The sequence below is a fragment of the Aricia agestis genome, chromosome 5 (assembly GCF_905147365.1).
Source record: "Aricia agestis chromosome 5, ilAriAges1.1, whole genome shotgun sequence".
Classification (NCBI taxonomy): domain Eukaryota; kingdom Metazoa; phylum Arthropoda; class Insecta; order Lepidoptera; family Lycaenidae; genus Aricia; species Aricia agestis.
The window spans coordinates 131,381-146,134 of NC_056410.1; the positions used below are offsets into that span (position 1 = coordinate 131,381).

General features: G+C 40.7%; 1 protein-coding gene across 1 annotated transcript in view; it reads right to left on the reverse strand.

Annotated features, from left to right (window-relative positions):
* Positions 1-4,531: 4,531 nt before the first annotated feature.
* LOC121727030 (homeobox protein DBX1) overlaps positions 4,532-14,754 on the reverse strand; it is a 40,983-nt gene continuing 30,760 nt past the window's right edge. The window contains exon 6 of the mRNA XM_042114709.1: positions 4,532-4,963. Within this exon, the coding sequence (XP_041970643.1) occupies positions 4,595-4,963 (369 nt within the window). The 3' untranslated portion in view covers positions 4,532-4,594. The remainder of the gene's footprint in view (positions 4,964-14,754) is intronic.

Genomic DNA, 14,754 nt, shown 5'->3' on the forward strand with positions numbered 1-14,754 from the left:
GTTTTAATTTAGAGTTAAATATTTAAGTAATTATTATGAATCTATCAAAAATATGAACCATACGTACTATCTTTGACTAGTCACAATCGAATCGTAAAGTGAGGATAAATTTTGAGCTTCATGAAATATTTAATCCAAAGAAGTCAATGTAGGTCGTAATTAAATACGATACAATATTCAAATACAATTTTAAAATACGTTTAAAGGGTGTTTAATTTCATGTTAATAACCAAGGCCCGTGTAAATAGCCAACTTTAAGACTGAGCAAAGAGAATATTAACTACAAGCGTAACAAGAGTCGGACTTGAAAGAAAAAAATACAATTCGATGTAATATCGACTGTGATTGGTTAATTTTTAAGCAAGATCGATTGTGTTTAGCTAAAGAAAGATCGACCACGATTGCCTGAAAACGGACAAGGAAAAGTTTAATCTGTTTTTTTTAACTTAAACTTCAATAACCGACGTAATTTTTTTTCTAGGTTCAACCTCTTATATCCTCTTTTTACTGTCTTTTTTATATTCTCTTTGTTCTTAAATACCAAGAGCAGACTATTAATACAGCCTTAGTGTCCTTTAAGCCAAATAAGGATGATTTTAAGTTGGTGATCGGAGGTCTTAAATGCCTATTTTAATTTTTGGGCCTTTAAGATCAAAAAACAAAAAAAACAATTTTTTTGTCTTGGCAATTCTAGCGTCATCATACGTCGTAGCAAAATTTTAATTAAACCAATCGATAGCCCTTAAAAAACTGAAGATAACTTCATCAAAAACTCAAAATCGCCAAAATGTCCTTTAAGCCCTTTGACTTTTCCACCATCGAATATTCTTCATATTTTAAAAAGATATGGAAATGATGATATTAGAAGTTTATGGAGATGGTTCAAATCATATATTTCGAATCGTACGCAAACGGTAGTTATGCGAGCTTCTACTGTTTTTCAAAAGCCGTCCACTTACTTATATATTTATAAATCACTTGTTAGAAGTCAATTGGAATATTATGCGGTATGAATTTGGAATCCTTTATACAACAAATACAATGACCAAGTTGAATCCGTTCAAAAAAATTCCTTCGTTCTATGCAGTATAAATGCTTCAAAAATCGAATTCCCTACAACCATCTTCTGGCTAAACATAAATTACTTAATCTAAAATCAAGACGTTTACAACTGGAAGAAATGATGCTTTACGAACTTTGTAATAATAAATACGATTGCAATTACTTAATTAACAAACTGCTACAGGGTACCTGTTAGATCGCATTATAACTTTCAACAAAGCATTATAACTTTTTTGCTACTCCATTTAGCCGAACTTACGCAGGTATCCGATCTCGCATTACTCGAATAGTTCGTAACTTTAATAATCACTTCAATGATATTGATATATTTGCTCTCAAACATGCCAAATATAAAAAAAATGTCTTATCGATAGACTTAAAAATTTACATATTATAAATAATTAAAACCTTGCATTCCTTTTCATTAAATAATATTTACAAACATTACACTTACAATTATACAAAATTGAATTTTACTACTATTTTAATTTTAACTATTATTAACAAACACACTTCGGTAACACACAATTGACACACAAACACCCTTATACCCAAAAAAAAAATAAAATAAAATAAAGTTGTTTAAGAAAACAATAAAACCTTAAAAATCTGACCATTCCTGGATTTTTTCTTCTTTATCAATTCGACGCGTACCTATGTATGTAATATTTGCAGAACTGCCCAATTTTCGTAATATATTATGTTGTTAATTCTTGTATATATATATGAACAAATGTGCCAAATTTCAAAAGTGTTTGTATGTATGTATGTTTTATGTTTGTGTTCGCATATCTCTGGAACTATCATTCCGATTTCAGTAGTTCTTTATTGTTGTACTAGGTATTGTTCAACTTAGGGAATAGTGCAAGTTTCATCAAAATCGGTTCAGTAGTTTTGGAGATAGGAAGTTTTAATTCTAAATTACGTACATATTTGTGAGCAGAAATATGTAATTGGTAAGCTAAAATTGATAGTTGGATAGCAACTTGTGTTCAGCAGATATTTATAAATCAGTCTGCAATATATATCGTTCTGAACAGCAGTATATTTTTTTTGGCAGCTGAATATTTATCAAAGCTGTAATGAGTGGCCTATACTTAATTAAAATTTGGTAAGCACTCAAAAAATAAGCAAAAAATTCTGGATTTATTTTTTTGTTTTGGCGGGGGGCTGCGCCCCCCGAGCCCCCCTTTTCTTTTATGACGGTCGCCGGCTGCTGCCGCAGCACGCTCGCTTCGCTCGCTCAGTTCCCTCCGTGTTTTGGTCAAAGTTCAAACCTAACCTTACCTACTTTTAGACTTTCTGGATTGTGTTTGTTTTTGTTTTGGCGGGGGGCTGCGCCCTCCCCGAGCCCCCCTTTCGGGGGGGCTGCACCCGCCGTCCCCCCGTTTCGGTATCCGTGGTAAGTAGGCCTTCTGTTAAGTCTTTATTAATTAATAAAATAAATAAATTAATAATGGAATCAAATAAAATAAAATACTGAAATGTTTTCTCTGCTGACCGAATGTATAATCTTGCCGACCAAGTAATTATTCTGCCGAGTGACTGTTTAGTTTGCAGATAGATAATAAAACTCGCTGCCAGTTTTGTGTTTGAATTGCTGACCATTATCATGATTATTTACAGGACACGAGTTGCAGCCTGATTTTAATTATTGCCAACAAAATCTTTGTAAGCTGACAAAATGATTTATTTGCTGTTATTTCTTGCAAACCAAATTTTTAAATGGCATACGCAATTAATTACTTCTCTTTTTAAAATACAGTTGTTATGACTGTCCTTACTCCATCTATAATGTTTATCATTTATCTATGATGTCGTCGCCAGCGGGGGGAGGCCGGCACGCGGCGGGCGCGTGTCCGGCGCCGGGCGCGGTACACGCGTCGCCGCCCGCGCCTGCTGCTGCTGCACTTGACGGCCAGCTGCGTCTGACGCGTCTATCGCGTGTTGTTTGACGTCGACCACTCGTAATCCCGAGTATTAGCTGTAATCGGCGGAACGAGATCTGTCGTCGGCTCACGGCTGGCTCCGACGTCTCGAATATTTCGCGCCGAAGGTTTTTTTCCGGTGACGATCTGGGTAAACATCGGAGCACTATCTGGGGGCACGGGAGTGCCCCCGCCAAGATGAGTAATAATTACAATATACGTTAGCAGCCGCCCAGCTCGTCGTTATAATACGAGGTGTCGTTTGGCATTCTCCGAAACGAGGAAGTCGACGGTACCTTAATTTGGATATCGAAAATCGTGAAATAAAAAAATATGCAAATGTGCGTATACTCACTACTCAGTCGGCAGTAAAGCTATTAATTAGCAGCAATATGTCAGCGACACTCGCAAGAGCGGGGCGGGCGGCGATGTGCGCCCGATCCGCGCCACGTGCCGCCGTGCGCCGCCCGCGGCCAACGGCTGCCGTTTGATCTGCTCAGTGCTCACTTCACTATTACATCTATAGCGCGTTCGGTCATTACCACTGACAGATCATGTATGCCGATTATCCGAATATTTTATCATAACTATGGATGTTGTGAATGCACTCGTAAGGTTGGAGGCATCTACGTTACGGCAGGCACGTTGTAATGATGTAATACGCAACAATGTATTCCTTGTGCATCAGTGAATGTGTATATAAACTCCCCCACAGGACAGGCTTCGCCTAGCGTGGGGGTCAGAACTGTTGGTTACTGTACACTGTTATCTATGGATATAAAATTTTATTATTATTATTATTATCTCCGGCCTCGAGCCGCCGGTCGAAGTGTTTGACCACTCGTGATCGTGGCACGTAGATGCGGAGCATCGCAGCGAGCCGTCGTCGACGGCCGATGTCGACGGATAGAGTTTCGAGGAGGTCGATGCAATAATGAGTGGGATGGCTTTAATATTTTATTATTCACATAAAGTTTTACATTACGTTAGTCGTAGGGTAGGACGCGAGCGGCGCGGGCGCGGGCGCGGGGCCGCCGCGCTATGTACACGCCCCGCCGCCCCCGCCCCGCCCCGCTCCGCCCGACGCGACCTCCGGGCGACACTTTTTACAAATTACATTACTTAACTACGGTGGTACGTCATATTTATAACGAGTATTACCTAGAGGAGGGAGGCCGACGCCGGCGACGAGAACGGTTCGTCGGGCGCGCGATGCTCTTGAGTAGATAGAACGTCGAGATAGAGCTCGGTGATCTCGTTCGTCATTTAAAGAACATACCTAGACGTTATAGGACCCTCCCGTAAACTACTCGATTATATCTCGTCCGGCGTCGCCCTCCCCAGAGACTCTCGCAGATCGTACCTTACAGTGATATAGTAAAACGAAACATACATCTACGCGGTGCACTCTATGATACACAGTATTTACATCGGCCGGCCCGCGCGGTCCCGCGACGCCGCCGGCCGGCCCGGGGGCATCGCCCGCGCGCCGAACTAGCCAGTCGACGGCACCGCAGCGATCCCCCGGACGAACGAACTCATTACAGTCGGGTGAAGTAGGATCGAACGGAAGATTCACTGTCGGCGAGGGGGGCCGAAGCACGTCATGTGACGTTGATCTCCTCGTCGGAGGCGCTGGCGTCGCTGTCGAAGTCGGCGTCGTCGTCGGGCGCGGGGAAGTCGCGGGCGAACAGCGCGGCCCTCTCGTCGTAGCGGTAGTCGGCGGACGTGGAGGCGAACATGCGGGCGCGCAGGTCGTCGTCGCCGGCGGGCGAGTGGGGCGAGTGGGGCGAGCGCGGGGAGCGCGGCGACGGCGGGGAGGGCTTGGGCTTGTCGAGCTCGGCGTCGGAGAGGTCGGGGTGCGGGTTGTTCTTGTTGGGCAGCGTCTGCTCGCGCGACCCGCCCGACGCCAGCAGCTCGCGCTCCTTCGAGTTCCGCCACTTCATCCGACGGTTTTGAAACCAAATTTTGACCTGGAAAAAGACGGCTCGACTTAGTTAAACATTATAATGTTATTAATGTTACTCGTCTTCTAGCACGTTAACGTCGGAGCGAAGCCACGTCGCTCCGTTAGGTCGCTCCAGCATTTTACATAGGTAGGTACATTAATATACGATATGCCTTGATATACTTGGATACGACGGTCAGGAGATGGGAGCTCCACCACCGTCTCGTATTGCGGATCACGCATCTCTGTAAGTCTGTACATCTGTCTTACGCGCGATCGCAAATGACTTTAAAAACTGAAAAATAGATAGGCATAGGTGTGGATCAAAAGTATCGTGTGCGGTGCGGCCTGCGGGATAAACCCTCGCATGGCAAACGCAGTGAGTACGTTTACTGCCTGCGATATTCAGGAGCGGTCTTCTTAATTGTATTTAATGTGTGGCAATCGGAAGCCTCGAATAAACACGGATAATAATAACACGAGTGACGACGGCGGAGGGCGCGCGGCGGCGGACGGTTGCGGGGTCGATTTGTCACCGGCGATGTTCGGGCGTGTTCATTTTTTTGTAAAATAACTGTTTTCGGGGATTCGCGTGCATTGTGCCCGTGACACAGCGATATTGATGGTCGGGGGCGGGGCAGGGGGCGGCGGGCGGCGGGCGGTGCACTTTTTGCCGGCGCCGAGCGGCCGAACAAAGCCGAGCCGGGATTGTTTGTTTGTAATTAGGCATTCGGCGATCGAGGCTGCCGGTCGCGGTGGGTCCGGCTTAACCCATTTACAGACCATAAAAAATAATTATTGGCAATAAAACGACCGCGACAGCGTAAAGTCGGAGGAGAGCGAATGATTATTTTATTATTTTTACTGTTAGACTTTACTATTACCTACCAGCGAGGAAAAAAAATAGGACATTACACAGTACACACATAAATTTGCACTCGTAGGACTGTTATAATGCTCGTCGGCGTAATGTTCTATTATTATTATTGCGAATGATTACTTCCTACTATTTAAAAATCTTCGATTTTGATACGCCAGTTGAGAAGCGAACATTTTTAACCCATCAATCCCCAAACGGCTCCCGGCTGTCGCATCACAATTGAAAATCTATTGTGCCTGCGATTCTCATGTGACATTTTCTATCAGCTTAATAAATACAAAAAAATTAATATATTTAATCGAGTTTAATCACAAAATATTTGGTTAAAAATAACTTTCGATCGCAACTACACAATTGACAATATTATATTATAATATTTTAGCGACATCATAATAATTCATATTCGGTGGAATAGCAGCGCACAACGGTCGCACCGCGCACGTCTAGGGATCACAATGAAAGGGCACCGCTCGATCAGCAACAACAGCACAGTTGTGAGCGCGCGTTTGTCACGCCTTTCTTTATCCCGATCATTCCCGACCGTAACGGCGCGCCGCGAACTTTAACGCCAAATTTAACGTTTTTTTAATAAAAAACGTCATCGACAGAATAATTTGTCTCAACGTTTCAATTATCCGGCGGCGGCGGTAGACAGGCGGCCGTCGTTTAAAAACATGACAAACGATCGCGTTCGATTCCGGAATATCGATCAATTAGAGATTAGTTCCGTTCCGGGCTGCGACGATTCTCGACTCAGTCGCCAGTCGCGGCCCTAATCGATCCTCGCCCGCTTCTTTCTCACGTTACATAATATTGTCTAATTAAGAGAGACGGAGTCCCCGAAGGGCTCGCGAGGTGCAGGAGCGAGGGGGGGGGGGGGGGGGCAGCTACCCCGCAGCGTCGGCAATATGTTGCCGAGGGTTCGGTGTTTGAATGTTTTGATAATAACGTTTAGCGAGGTGAGGGTCCCCGCTGACCGCTCGTTGCGCCGGCCGGCACGTCACGTCACGTCGTGTCGCGTCCCGCCGCGCCGGGTGACGGCGGCGGTATTTAGCGACAATATGCCGGCGGCAGCTGACGCCCGCCCCTTTCGACTTTTGTGAGATCGCTAGTGATGAGCAAATTTATCCCCTCAGATATCGACAGCAGTGGCTACAAATATGTATTTATACATATTTGTAGCCACTGCTGTTAGAGTATACAATAGATTTCTACAATTGACAACAATAATATTTATAAATCTTATTGTTGTCAATTGTAGAAACTCTGGAAATTGTGGTAGATTCTGGTAGGTCTACAAATTTTATCTGCTAATTCGTCGTTCGTCAATCGACCTAAGAAATACCGCACTAACGGCAAAGTAATGGAAATTGATTTAAATAATCGCTACAACCAGCATTCCTCATAAGGGTCAATTCAGACCGCAACGCGACGCGTAGACGACTTGCATGACGTCTCACACAATCAAAATTGAAATGCATCTACGCGTCGCGTTGCGGTCTAAATTGACCCTAAGGGTCAATTTAGACCGCAACGTAACTGAAAATTTAGAAATGCATCTACGCGTCGCATTGCGGTCTTATTCAGACCGCAACGCGACGCGTAGATGCATTTCTAAATTAATATGGATTTGACAGATTCGCAAGACGTCTCACGCAATTGAAATCTGTCGAATCCATACAAATTTATGCCACGCCGCGCCTCGCCTCGCCTCGTCGCGTTGCGGTCTGAATTGACCCATAGTTGTACTTAATTCGGTGACACGGGCCACGGGCGGCACGGCGGCGACACGAATACTACTCGAAGGTAATACGGCCACACTCGAAGACCCCCCTGCACCACTTTAATTTAATGAAGAATTATTAAATTAGAAAATCTTTCTTTAGTGTGGCTGATGATCGATATACATAGCTGTATCGCGGGTTATCGTGTGCCGTGTGCGGCGCGCAGGCGGCGGGCGCGGCACATCTCTAGGCGCGCGGATCGCGGAGTCGCCACGGAATTAATTACTTTTGGACATGTTCTGTGCTCAGTTTCATTACACCCTGTTCCAGCGGCTCCGGCTCGGCCGGGGCCGGACGACCGCCGGAGCCGGACGGCGCGTGTCGTTCGCGCAATAATTAATTAATACATAGTTAAAATCGAGTGCTCGTTTGCGGTTTAGGTTTCTGTATCACGTTTATTAACAATGTGGCGGTCCCCGGAAAATACAATTTAAAAATATAATATATGTGTAATGAATACGAAGCGAGTTAAACAAATATTATAACGATGTATGCAGTATGCTACTATTAAAGCTGTCAAAAAAGCGAAGAAATTAAAAAGTGACAACATCGTAGTGTCATCCCTTTCAAATCAATCTAAGAAAAAGGGATGACACTACGATGTTGCCACTTTTCAATTTCTTTACTTTTTTGACAGACTATAAATTAATATGTGTAAGAAAAGAGAATTAAAATTTTTAAGTTATAATTTACACGTGTTGTAAAGGCCAGGAAAGGTGTGTTCGGTAGTGTACACAGTACAGTAGTCCTGTATACCTGTCTATGCCCATGCCGGTATGCTTTATTAGTTCTTACTTACCTAACGATTAGTTTTTAACATAAGTGTATTTTACGCTCAATAGCTAAAACTTATCTACACAAATGGAACTTTTTATTGTAACATCAATTTCAAATGTTTTGTCCGCTAATTCCACTATTGGAACGATTGTATCCGTTCGAAGCTAAGGTTACAGAGTTGAGAAATTACAACAGAGACACAGTACGTAATAAGTGCTTACACATCGCACGGTAGCTGGTATCCACCATCGTTCACCGGTACATCGGGACGCCGCGTCGCGTCGGTCCAATGAATGTGATTTTCGGCCGCTCGCTGAAGCTATTCTAAATTTGAAATATTCATATTTGGAATGAATATTCAAACGGCGCGCTGTTTACATTTACGCCGTTCCAATTTCGAATATTTGCATTTTTTATTTTGAGTTTGAAAGTTTTTGTTGGCGCAATTTTTTTGACGTCCGCCATGTTTGCTCATGTCAAAAGTCAAAGTTTTGTTTGGTTTGTTTTCGAAGCGCGGCCGACATTTGAATAAAATGCGTAAACCCTTTATTTAGTATTCGTGCAATATTTAAATAACGATTTGTATGAGTGTATGATATTATGTAAACAGACGAAATCCAACAGCTTCTACTATAACTATTGTCAGTGGGCCGGTCGCGACTCGGGAGTCAGGACGAACGACACATGTCGCAGCCCGCAGGTAGTGAGTAGTGTTGTACATTCACAAAACTCAATGACTGCAAAATATTATAAAAGCAACTGACTTCTATTGAAAGATCTATTGTTATTCGTACACTAAACTCTGTTGTAGGGTAGCTTCACGAAAGACGAGCCTAATAATATTATAATAATAAGCTCGTCTTTCGTGAAGCTACCATGGTAGTTTTTAAGTGCAGAGGTACATTAATCGGTTCAGATGATTCTAATTTTTTACTCCATTATTACCTACGTCACGTTTATAGCGGCGCGCCAGTGAGCCCCTCCCCGACGCTCGCCCCGCGCCCGCACCTCCCGTGTCCCCCGTCTTATCACGGGTCTAAGTGATAACGTTATCGGGCCCCACTTAGCTCCGCTCCCATAACCTATTGTCCCGCCGCCGATTACTTTTGTACAGTCCTCGTGTTTGTACCGGCCGCCGCCGCCGGGCCGCGGGCGAGTTGTGGGGTGTGGGGTGTTGTGTGCAGTGTGACCGTCGAGGATTCGTTTCATTTGGCATCACTCGATCGTTCGGTTAGGACTTAGCGTCAATTCAGACCGCATCGCGACGCGTAGATATGCATTTCTAAATTTGTACTGAATTGACAGATTTCAATTGCGTGAGACGTCTTGCATATCTGTCAAATCCATCTACGCGTCGCGTTGCGGTCTGAATTGACCCTTAGTTTTTAAAAAGAGTCGTCGCTGCAGTAGCGACTTCTGATGATGATGTGATATTGATACTGTCTATTGATACTTTATTTGTACAATTTTAGTATATAGATAATATTTTAATACGCGAGCGAAAAACTTTGTAACCCTTTTTACGAAAACTGGGGAAACGTAGGTGTATGAAATCACAGTTTTTTTTTATATGGTGAAGGAGTGAATTGAGCTAATATTATTTTGAAATATTTATGCTTTTATCATATTTTTTTAACAAATAAAATTACACTACAACACACACATTAGGGCAGGCTTATACATACGAATGGTCTCATGGTTGAAGTCTGTTGTCAAATTGAAAATAGATTTAGTTTTTTTATTGAATCTTAAATACTGTTAGGCATCCATTACCACGCTCATGCAAGCGACAGTCAATTCCGTCATTTCAAGAAATGTGAAAACATGAAAAAAATTTCATTTCGTGACTGATGAACTGACGAATATTATGCGGTCACTCGATTCTCTTCAGTGTTAATAGTGTTATGTCAGTGAAAGCCAAAATTTTCAAAGGTATACGTTTCTATTTTTTTTCCTATTTTGTCAGATGTGACAACACTCACTCAAAATTCGTGACTGATGGTTGCATGAAGCAAAAATCAAGATATCCAGATTTTCGTCAATCAACTTCATGCAACCGTCTGTCACGCTCTTACGGCCGTTCCCAATATATAATCTAAAAAAAAATCACTTTTGTATGGGCAAGGGCCCGAGCGTCACGATTTTCCCCATACAAAAGTGAAAAAAAGTTGGTCTTTCAGGGCTGCTACTTTCACAGTGGACTCTCTACAAGGAACGCGTACACATCCTGAAGTGTTATCGCTTATTTTTAAACATTTTAAAAATATTGGACTCTGATGATTTTCTCAATTATTTTAAAATGGACGAAAATACTTTCAACGAATTATTAGAAACTAGCGACCCGCCCCGGCGTCGCACGGGTATAAAATATGGGATATTATTAAATGCAAATCAGAATAATTTTTCAGCACACTACCTTAACTCCGCTAATTAACTGAATACATACCAGAAAAACTAATGCTGATCAAAAAAAAAACAATTGATTAACTGAACATGTCCTTCAAAAAAAAACTTAAACATCATACAAAACGAGACGACATTTATAACCGAATACCACCAAAAATATGGTTCATACATCGGATATATTATTTGTACAACTAAAATTTAAATTGTTTATCAAAAATACTAACTTGCACTCTAAATTGGACGATTTTACACCGGAATTTCTAAAAACGATATCGAAAGGTGCACCACAATAAAATCAATTTCTATTATCAAAACAAGTATACAAATTGACAAATCGTGCAACTAAAATATTTTTAACCTAACTTTATTTTCTTTTTGTTTCTCTGTTTTACTGAAAAACATGTTGGTACTTGGTGCCTCCTCATCTAACGCCGCACTCACTCCTTTGCGCTCGCTCTTTACTCTTTAGCGACCACAGACATATCTTGATCTATTTTTGTGTTAGCGACAAAGATTTTTGGTAATTATGATGAGATATGGTGAAAGATTTTATCATTCCAAAACTATATAATTCAAGGTTTCTTGATAAAAATTAAGAAAAATTATGAAAATTCACTACTGTATTGTAATTGTATGGGTTAATAAATTTATTAATGATTCTTAAATAATTAATAGCTATGTTGGCCCAATACGACTTGATTGGGTTAGGTTAGATGGCTAAGGCGGAAGCGTAGCGCAGCGTAGCTCCCGCCTTAGCCATCGTGGTTATTTCTTGTGAACCACCCAGAAGTAGGAGCCCCGCGTAGCGGGGCTCCGTCGACTCGTAATTGAAGCCAGTTGTTTTTTTCTTTTTTTTTTCTTCAGTAGCTTGTCAATCCCTAGAGTGCAATTCCTAAGCCGGAGGCTTAATTATTATGCAATATATCGGTAAGGAACCCTTTGTGCGCGAATCCGACTCGCTCTTTGCTGATTGTTTATTATTGTTGTTTATAAACTGAGTTACCATTCAGTGTGCCAAAGTTTAGTCCATGTTAAGTTAGCACTTGATGATTTTTATGTGTTCTTAATTATATGAACATAACAGATTAAATTGGGTTTTATTTAGAATAAATGATGTTGCTAAAAGTAATTTAGGTGATGGTTTTCCTTTAAAAAGTTGTAGTATGTTTGTTGAACTAAGGAATTGTTAGATATACTATTTTAATAATAGTTATTCGTTCAGTAAAACAGTTTCGCAAATAGCTTTATATAGTATGCTGAATTCGCATTATTTAGGGTGCATAATTAGTGTGCAAGTCAGTATTTTTGGTGAAACTTTCAAATATTTTGATCGAGAAAAGGGAATATACAGATATTGATTTAAATACATGCCATAAAATATATAGCCACTGAAAAAATGATTAAAATTGATAGCCTATGATCCTTTACGTGGTCTACTTCTTATCTGTGCCAAATAAAATAAAAATTGCTCCAGTAGTTCGCGAGATAAGCCCTTTCAAATAATTTCCCCCGTTTTTTCTACATTCTCCTATTAGTCTTAGCGTGATAAAGTATAGCCTATAGCCTATGTCAATAAATGGAATATCTAACACTGAAAGAATTTTTTAAATCGGATCAGTAGTTCCTGAGATTAGCGCGATCAAGTTAGCCCTTTCAAATAACTTTCCCCGTTTTTTCCACGTTTTCCTCTGTTTCTTCGCTCCTATTAGTCTTAGCGTGATAAAATATAGCCTATAGCCTTTATCGATAAATGGGCTATATAACACTGAAAGAATTATCCAAATCCGTTGCGTAGTTTTAAAGATTAAAGGGAACAAAGGGACATGAGGGATAAAAGCGACTTTGTTTTATAATATGTATAGATATAGATGGTGCGACCCTTAATTACAAAACAAGACGTGTGTCTTGTTTTGTAATTAAGGGTTCATTAATGACTGTTGATGCGAAAAGCTGTGTCTGTGGAAGAACGTTTAATACCAATGTTAAGATTTTTGGCTACTGGCACTACACACCACATGCAACGCATCCGATGATCAATGTGCGACTGAGCACCAATAAGCGTCTACACGGTTGCGTTTCAACTCAATGTTCTCTATTTGACATTGGTCGTGAGGGATGCGCTCACTACCAAGGTACGGCCTTTTACACGGCCAGTCTGTCATCATTTGACTTTATTAATCTGAGACTGTCGCAGGAGTTTTGTCTAAAAATAATAAAGTCAATTTTTGACAATAGAATATCAATAGAAAAGCCTCAAGAAAAGCGTTGTTTGAAACTTATAATTTATTTTTTTGTCTGGGGTCGAATTTCGACCATTGAGCGAACTCTAGTAAAGATTAACTTAACTGACTGCAACTAAATTAATGTCATCGGAAGATTATATATATATATATATATATATATATATATATATATATATATATATATATATATATATATATATATATATATATATATATATATATATATATATATATATATATATATATATAATTGTAATTACGTTTATAATTGTAAATCCTACAAATTGAACACAAAATATATTTTCTCTTAAAACATTTTTTTCAGTTCTTACAAACTTGACATTGTCGTCCTTCAAAATTAAAATATTTCACTTTTCAGTTGCAAACATACCAGCCTACTCTAAATAAGAAGTTTTAAACTTACTTAAATTAGATAATATTATATCTGTAGGACTTTTACCTGACGTAAATATTTTTAGATTATCGGGATCTAAGACCTCGTGGCTTTTGGCAATATTTGTAGCACAAACATTATTTGATGATTACTTAGTTTTTGTCCAACCTCTTTTCATCACAATGCATGCTACATAATATGGTCGTATGCACCACTTATAAAACTGTGAAGTGTAATCGACCCCCCCCCCCCCCTGCCCGCTACATCCCCGCGCCCCGCGCCCGCAATCTTGGCGCGCTGCTTGCGTTTGACATTAAATAATTGTTGGGCGCCGGCCGGGGGGCGCAGCCCTAGGCCGCTACTAGACCCGCCGCTCTACTTTCTGTATATTTTATTTGTTGTAAGTAATAGGCTTATGCTGTTTACGACGTGACATTAGGGGGATCCGATAGCGAATTGAATAAACTTCTAAGCATTGTGGACAGCCGGAGAGTACTAAAATAAGTAGAAACAATTTCAGTCAGTGAAATAGATGTAACTTGTAATACATCAGTGAGCAGTTATCTAGGCTCCGGTGAGATTGTCGGAGTATTTGGGATTTCTAAGCCAACTATTAGTTATGTTGCAAAGCTGCAAGTCACTTTAAAACAAATCTCCTATGCTTCCGATTTCTATGATTTTTATTATCATGGTTTAAAGTTTATCTATTAGGTTGGGGAAAAAGTTTCTTCGCATTTTAAAATATAAAAATTCAAAAGGTTTTTTTATAAAGTTTATTTACAATTGACTAAAGTATATAGGTGCCATTTTGTTCGATAACTTTTTGCCATCTTGTTGGCAGGGACATGATCCCATTGCTATAAAAATTTTGGGGCTTCTGGTGAAAAAATTGCGACAAGTGGTTTTGGCGTCCTCTTGTAATGTCAACCTGACACTGCCTAAGGAATTCTGCAGCGACCGAAGCACCCTCATGAGGCACCCAAATATTTGGCTTTTTGGTGTACCCAGCTTTTTTCAAATGCGCCAAAACCGTTTTGTGGTCAATCCCCAGTTCTTCAGCTATATCGTAACTACTGATATGCCAATCTCGCTCCACTTTCACAAATAGCATCAGTTTTGTCCATAAGAAGGCGACCAGAGCGACGTGCATGTTTGATATTGATTTTCCGGATAATTTGCGCTACTCTCACAGATGCTGCCGGTCCATAAACATCACAATTTTTTTTCGCCGCTTGTGTTGCATTTTTAATTTTTTACCTTTTTTGTAAGAAAACTTTAAAATGTATCGCTCATTTTAACAATAAGAAAAACAAATGAAAATCTCACATTTAC